Here is a 7,569-nt window from a genome sequence, read left to right on the forward strand (position 1 = left end):
GTTGGACTTAAAAAAGAGAACGTTATAAATAATAATACAAGTTTGAAGCCACTTTTAAATAAGAATTTGGGAGGATTCTAACATTTCAAGGAATAATAATATTTAGGGATAGATTTTGAAGAAATTCATAATCTTCTGACCAAGCTAACACCTAAAAGCCACAACTCGAGTTGTGTTTATGTGTAAATGTGTTAGAAACAACATAGCCTGAGTAACCACTCATTTAAACCTTCCATATCTAACCACAAAATATATTCTTTTCCTAATCAATCTTATAAATAAACTCATTTTATAAAAATTAAGATCTATCACCAATGTGCCAGCCTTAAAGAAACCACATAAAACTCTCAAAATGAAACAAAAATTCACCTACATAAACGAGAAAATTTAGTATTTTATAGCAATGAGCCATGGATGTAAAGATGTAAGTCTCAGACAAACATGACTGGCTGCTTCACATTACAGAAAGTAGAAATTTGATAACGAAGGAGATCGGACACAAATATGATGACAGGGCCATCATATTTGTTTTTATGAAAATAGAACCCATGATTAATGAATCTTCGAGATGTGATTTCTTCAGACATCACAGAGATACGACTTGGCCATCAGACATCGAGTTTCATCAGATCTTTTAAGCTGATAGGACTCACAGAGGATGGATTGGAAAAGGATTGGTCAACTATGATTTTAGCAGCGCGCTCAGTTGGATGAAACTGGTCCCACCACACATTGTTGCCCCTGTCTGGGCACAAATTTGACAGGGCAGTGCAGAGACCAATACCGTTGTAGGGTCCTTGTCCGCAGCACGCATTTTTGGCATCCCCAAGCCCTGAAAGGAAAGGTAAGGTATTTGTAATGAGCACTAGCCGTTGAATTTAGAACAAAAATCGACAATTCAGGAAGAAACATTACCAAATGCTTGAGGATTGGTGTACAAGTTCATGTAAATCGGAAACATTGCAGTTATTGTATATATCGGAGTAGGAAATCGTTTGTTGAGTCGATCGATTGCGAGTGTTAGTCCATCATTAAAAAGCTTCGTGGCTTTCTGTAGCACCGGCACGCATTCACCATTTGTGGACCTCACTGCCCTCTCCATAGGAATACACCCCAAAGGACCCGACGACAGAACCAGAACCCTGCGTGCTCCCAGATCGTAAAATTGCTGCAAATTCATGAGTCAATTTACAAGGCATGTGATAGAAATGAATTACCGAAACCTGAATGTGGATCTCATAGAATACAGAAAAATAATTACCGCCAGAATCTTCTCATACTCGGAGATGATAAAATCAGTATACGCAGGTAGAGAGAACTGCAGTGATCTCGCTGTTACAGGCAGAAGGTAGTAGTTATTGACGTAATCATTTCCTCCAAGTGCTATGGAAAAGAACCCCTCTGCAACCAGTTTATTGGTCGCATTACGTCCTATGATACTTGCAACTCTGTCTTTATACTCTTGGAAAAGTTGGAATTGGTGAGGCATCCTTATAATTTCAGCCTGTATGTATGCAACCAAATTCTCATCCTTATAATTCATTTCATCAATATCTGCAAATCATTATGAAAAGATGCGGAGTTTAATGAAAGTCCGGTATTACGATGAATTTGTGCTTACAAATTGAACGCCCGTATCATTTAGAATGCCGATGCCTGAAGACGCGAAGTTGGCACCTTTCAGTAATTCATTGCCCTGGAGTGAAGGATCTAAGTACGGAAGCACCAGGTCGGATCCAAGTTTCAGGCCTGAAATGTGTATATTTATTCAAATTCTATACCAATCATAACAATAATACATATATTTTTATTAAATTTTATATAATCCTAACAACAATATTTTAGAAGAATTTAGAACTACAGTTTATATATATATATATATATATATATAGGTCATATATATATATATATATATTGGGTCCGAGGTCACTTTGAGTAGATTTACATATATCTTTTTTGGTTTATGTGGCTATTTAGTTTAGATAGATTTACATCCAGATTACAGGTCGCTAATTTCAGATCATATAATTTTTTTGAATAACTGTGACGAGTCAACTTACATTGGAGAATAGCAGTGAGTGATAACAATCTCTCAGTCTCCCCTACTAATTTCACAACTTAATTATGATATATTTTCCCACTATATTAAAAAAATTATAAATCTCCCATTCTTTAAACTAAAACCTAGAAAGAATATGCTTCTGTTTTATATAATCAGTTATTCTATATTTATTTATTTATTTATTTATTCTTTGAAAAAAATTGTAAAATATATAATTTATATAATTTAAGTGGGGTAAAAACATTGTAAAGTGTTAAATTTATATATGAAAATAAGAGGTAAAGTTTTCAGAATTTTCATTCTTTAGAAAATAAAAATAAAAATTGTGAATGTTCTAGATATAATAATATGAATATTGTTTGTCATATACACAATCTAATATATGAAATAAAGAGTTTATAAATTGTTTTTCTATTTCTTATTTTTAGTCTAATCACAAATTCTCAACTTTAAATATTTTGATTACCATCTATTTATTACTAAATATTATGATTAGTATAAAACTTTTTTTCTATTTCTTATTTGTAGTCTAATCAAAATTCTGAATATTTTGATTACCATTTACTTATTACTAAATATTATGATTATGGCGATTTAATTTATATAATTATACTATTTATCTATTAAAAAACATATTAAAATCGTAATCTATATGGTCAGATCACAGCAAAAACCCGTATTCCTGATTATTACCTCAAACGCTAACGTGTGAAATCCGATATTTAAGAAAAAAGAAAATTGAAACTCTCTGTAAGTCTGAAACACTAACAGATAAAATCGGCGAGATTTAATCCATTGGAAAAACGTCCAGTCGGTCGACGGTTGGGAAAATCAATCCCGTAAGGATGACGGTCTGCTCTAGCAATCGAAGCGAGATAATTGTTGTTGCCAGTATCGAACAACGAGTCTCCGAAAATGAACTGCGCCGGGCCAGCGGTAGCTGCCGTTGTTATAGAGACAGAAAGTAGCACTGCAAGAAACGAGGCAGTATAGAATTCCATTCTCTGTTGACGAAAAAGATCGAACCACTTGGTGAGAGAGGAGTTCCAGTGATGGTGGAAAATGCAGGCGGGAATGTTATATAGGGAACCCAAGAAGACAGAATTCATTGATGCATTTATGGGAAGTAGCGATAAATCGTTCTCGTTGTTGCTGCCATTTATTGACGTTGGCCCCAACCATGTGGGTCGTAAATTAGTCAATCGCTCTGTATTTGGGTCGTTGTTAATCACAACTATGACTGCCTGGCCACCGACTCCCTTACCTCGATGGTGGAGGGTGGTGTGTTCGTGACAATTTGGGATGTTACATATTTTTTGAGTTAATTGGAGGAAAATTTGTTGATATGGAAGATTAGAATAGGAGGAGGATTATAAGGGTTTTCACAACTGCCTTTATGATTTTTAAAGTCCGCAAGGATTATAAGGGTTTTCACAACTGCCTTTATGATTTTTAAAGTCCACAAGGATTATAAGGGTTTTCAGAACTGCCTTTATGATTTTTAAAGTCCATAAAGTGAGTGGTGTGCAGGAGTGGTGTCTAGAGTTAAAAATTGTATTGGCTTTCTTTATTTGAAGAATAACGAAATTTTTCGTAATATATTTTACTTATTATTTTAATAATTATTTTATTTATTGGTGATAATTTATTTTATTTATTGGTGATCTTTTTACAGGAAGAGAATAAAAAAATGTTAACAAATTTTTTTAGATATCATATATTCAAAACAAGAAATATTATCATATTAATATAATAAATCTTATTATTGCGTTTTTTATAAAAGTATTCAATTTGTAATAATTTTATATAGTCTTTAGGTTTTTAAAATAAAATAATTTTATACTATAAAATTTAGGTGAATCTGTTTTAGAAAAATGAAAATTAAAAATAAAAAATGAAAAAAATATTGAAAATTAGTCCACATGTCAATATTAGCCCCTACATATTTCTCACTCTGCCACGCCTCCAACCACTATTTTAAACAATTTTACCAGTAACTAATTTAAACAATTGTACCACTAATGCATTTATTGGAAATAGCGATAACTCGTTCTCGTTGTTGCTGCCATTCATTGACGTTGGCCCCCACCATGGGGGTCGTAAATTTGTATTTGGGTCGTTGTTAATCACAGCTATGACTGCCTGGCCACCGACTACCTTAGCTCGATGCTGGAGGGTGGTGTGTTTGTGACAGTTTGGGATGTTGCATTTTTTTGAGTTAATTGGAGGAAAATTTGTTGATATGGGAGATTTGAGTTATTCCATCCGTATGGAATGAGGATTATTAGGGTCTTCACAATTGTCTTTACGATTTTTAAAGTCCATAAATTGGTGTGTAGGGTTAAAAAGTGAGGCAAATGTTATTTTAAAGTTTATTACGGAAAGGTATACAATTATTTTTCCCGTTTAAATAAAAGAAAATTATATTGAATTTAAAGAAAAATATTTTGGATTTTTTTATTTGGAGAATAAGGGATTTTTTCATAATATATTTTACTTGTCATTATTTTAATGACTATTTTATTTATTAGTGATTTTTTTATATATGAAGAGAATAAAAAAAATGTTAACAAAATTTTTCGGATATCATATATTCAAAACAAGAAATATTATCATATTAATATAATAAATCTTATTATTGCCTAGTTAATGCATATATAAAGTATTTCTTAAAGTTACATTTCAATAGAGGGTACCTATTTATTAAAGTTACATTTCAGTAGAGGGTATCCAAGATCAAAAGTTTTGTTTGTGGTGAATCTTCCAAGTATAATCAACTCCCCATTTTCTTATTTTTAATCTACTAAAATTTTAAGGATATAAATTTATTTTAAATTTTAGATATCTTAGCAAATCTTACTAGTCCCCTCACATGCAAGCTATAAAACGGTTGGCCGTATTTTTGTAAAAGTGTTCAATTTCTAATGATTTTATATAGTCTTTAGATTTTTAAGATAGAATAACTTTATACTATAACATTTGGGTGAATCTGTTTTAGAAAAATGAAAAAAATGGAAATTCGAACAAAAAAAATTGTGGAAAATTAGTCCACATGTCAATGTTAGCCCCTGCATATTTCCCACTCTGCCATGGCTCCAACCAATTTTTTTTTTTTACCTATTCCACTTATTTGTATTTAGGGTCCACTTGACACCACTTTTTTTTTACCTATTCCACTTATTTGTATTTAGGGTCCACTTGACTTGCTCCATTTTAGTTTGTCTTATCAATATGTATGCATTACTTGGATTTATAACAGTACGTCATAATGTACATGTACACAATCATTAGGCCTATAATTATTAGGGCCAAAGATTCTAGTAACTTATATTTCTTTTATGGAAAATTGTGTTGTTAGATGTTCTAAATATTATTATTATTATTATTATTATTATTATTATGGGACATTATAGTGATATCAATAAAACAATACTATATCTTGATTGTCTTTAAAAAAAAATCTCTTTGCAATTATTTGAACAAACCCTACCAATTACCCTTGCTCCACTTTAGTTTGGTTTATGAATAGGCATATTTACTTAGATTTATGAATATTACTTGCATGTCTTCATTATAGTGGGAACCATAAATTAAATTGATCCAATGTAGGTTTAATTGCTTATTTTCCTAAATTCAACAGTGAATTACTATTCAATTTGAACATTCATTTTTCTTGAAAAAAATGTTATTTCTATGTTTTTTTGTAGAAAATCATTAGGTCTATGATTATTATGGCAAAAGATTCTAGTATGTTATATTTCTTTTACGCCAAATTGAGTTGTTGGAGGTTTTAAATTTAGTTATTTATTTATTTTATTTTATTTTTTGGGTAATTGGGCATTGTAGTGATATCAATAAAATACTACTATATTTCGATTGTCTTAAAAAAAAAAACTCATTGCAATTATTTAAACAATTGTACCAATTTCCCTATAAGAAACTAGTGTAGGAGCATTAACCCCTAGCCACCCATTCTTTACTAGACCCAAGGGGTCATGTAATTCTCCAAAGCGGAAGAAATTCCCTCAATCGTTCCATTTCTTTTAGTTAATTGGAGGAAAATTTGTTGATATGGGAGATTTGAGTTATTACATCAATATAGAATGAGGATTATATAGGTTTTCACAATTGTCTTTATCAATTGTATATTTACTTCGATATTATGAATAGTACTTGAATGTTTTTATTACAATGGGAATTATAAATTAAAATTGATCCAATGTAGGCTTGATTGTTTATTTTAAAAAATTCAATGTTGAATTAGTATTCAATTTGAATATTCATTTTTCTTGAAAAAAAATGTTATTTTTATGTTCTTTTGTAGATAATTATTAGGCCTATGATTATTATGGCAAAATATTCTAGTATGTTATATTTATTTTACGCCAAATTGTGTTGTTGGAGGTTTTTTATTTTTATTTTTTTGGTAATTGGGCATTGTAGTCATATCAATAAAGTACTACTATATTTTGATTGTCTTAAAAAAACCTCATTGCAATTATTTTAACAATTTTACCAATTCCCCTATAAGAAACTAATGTAGGAGCGTTTACCCCTAGTCACCCATTCTTTACTAGACCCAAGAAGGTCATGTAATTCTCCAAAGGGGAAGAAATTCCATCAATTGTAATTTGCATAAAATTATCAAATATTTTATATAAATACAAGTGTATTGATTGTAGAAGAATATAGGTGGTTAGGGTATTTTTGTGAGCTGGTGTTTTAGCTAAATGGGCCTTTGTAAAAAGGACAAATGTCCAGTTGAGGTGTTAGGCATTTCTTAGGAGTTGGGACAAATGTCTAAATAATATTTGTTCTATTAGGGTATTTTCTAGCCAGTAAGAGGATATATATGTAGCAGAATAAGATTTGGGAGTAGGAGCCTGAGAAAGGGGCATGACATCCTGTAGCTTGAAACGAGAGATTGAGACATACATTGCGTATATCATGTTTTGAGTAATTAATTGAAATGGGGGTTTTTCCTGTATGTCTCTTTTGTGTTTAATTCCTTCTAGAATTGTGTGAATGCTATGTAAAATTTGCATATGTGAATAAAAGTGGATGCACCTTGAATCTCCTTAATGTCTGTTCTAGTATAGTGTTAATATATTATCCTAGGATTGAACAATTTGTGGTCTTGTGATCAAGTTACTATTGAGAAGTAAGTCATACATCATTATTATTTCAGTTTAACACCATTGGGCCAACCCTATGTGAAGTGGATGAGTTTCCCTATTATGTTTGGTGCAACAACTAGGTCGTCGTGAAGATCAATTACCAATGTCCTAGAATTCTATGACTTGTCACCCTCCTTATTCTTGAGAAGGGTTTAGGAGAGGTGTCAAGAGAAGGTCAGAGTTGAAATGTTAAGGAAATTCAATGTTATGCTTGAAAACCAAATTGTCAGGCTTTGTGTTGAACCAAACAACTAGTAAAAAGTGTTAGCCTGAGCTAATAAGAGGTATAATGAGGAAGAATACTTATTGGTTTTAATGCGAGGATGGAGT

General features: G+C 31.3%; 1 protein-coding gene across 1 annotated transcript; it reads right to left on the bottom strand.

Moving 5' to 3' along the window:
• Positions 1-353: 353 nt before the first annotated feature.
• Positions 354-3,107, bottom strand: LOC149191204 (GDSL esterase/lipase At5g33370-like). The gene is made up of 5 exons (XM_089413539.1): positions 2,832-3,107; positions 1,622-1,749; positions 1,262-1,504; positions 916-1,168; positions 354-832 (listed from the first exon to the last, which is right to left on the bottom strand). Exons 1-5 carry the CDS (start codon positions 3,061-3,063, stop codon positions 609-611), a joined length of 1,080 nt encoding a protein of 359 aa, XP_089269665.1. The 5' UTR covers positions 3,064-3,107; the 3' UTR covers positions 354-608.
• Between the last annotated feature and the right edge of the window lie 4,462 nt (positions 3,108-7,569).

This window comes from Pinus tabuliformis, chromosome 3_1 (assembly GCF_031772625.1).
Source record: "Pinus tabuliformis cultivar Carrire ecotype Pingquan chromosome 3_1, CPIR1, whole genome shotgun sequence".
Classification (NCBI taxonomy): domain Eukaryota; kingdom Viridiplantae; phylum Streptophyta; class Pinopsida; order Pinales; family Pinaceae; genus Pinus; species Pinus tabuliformis.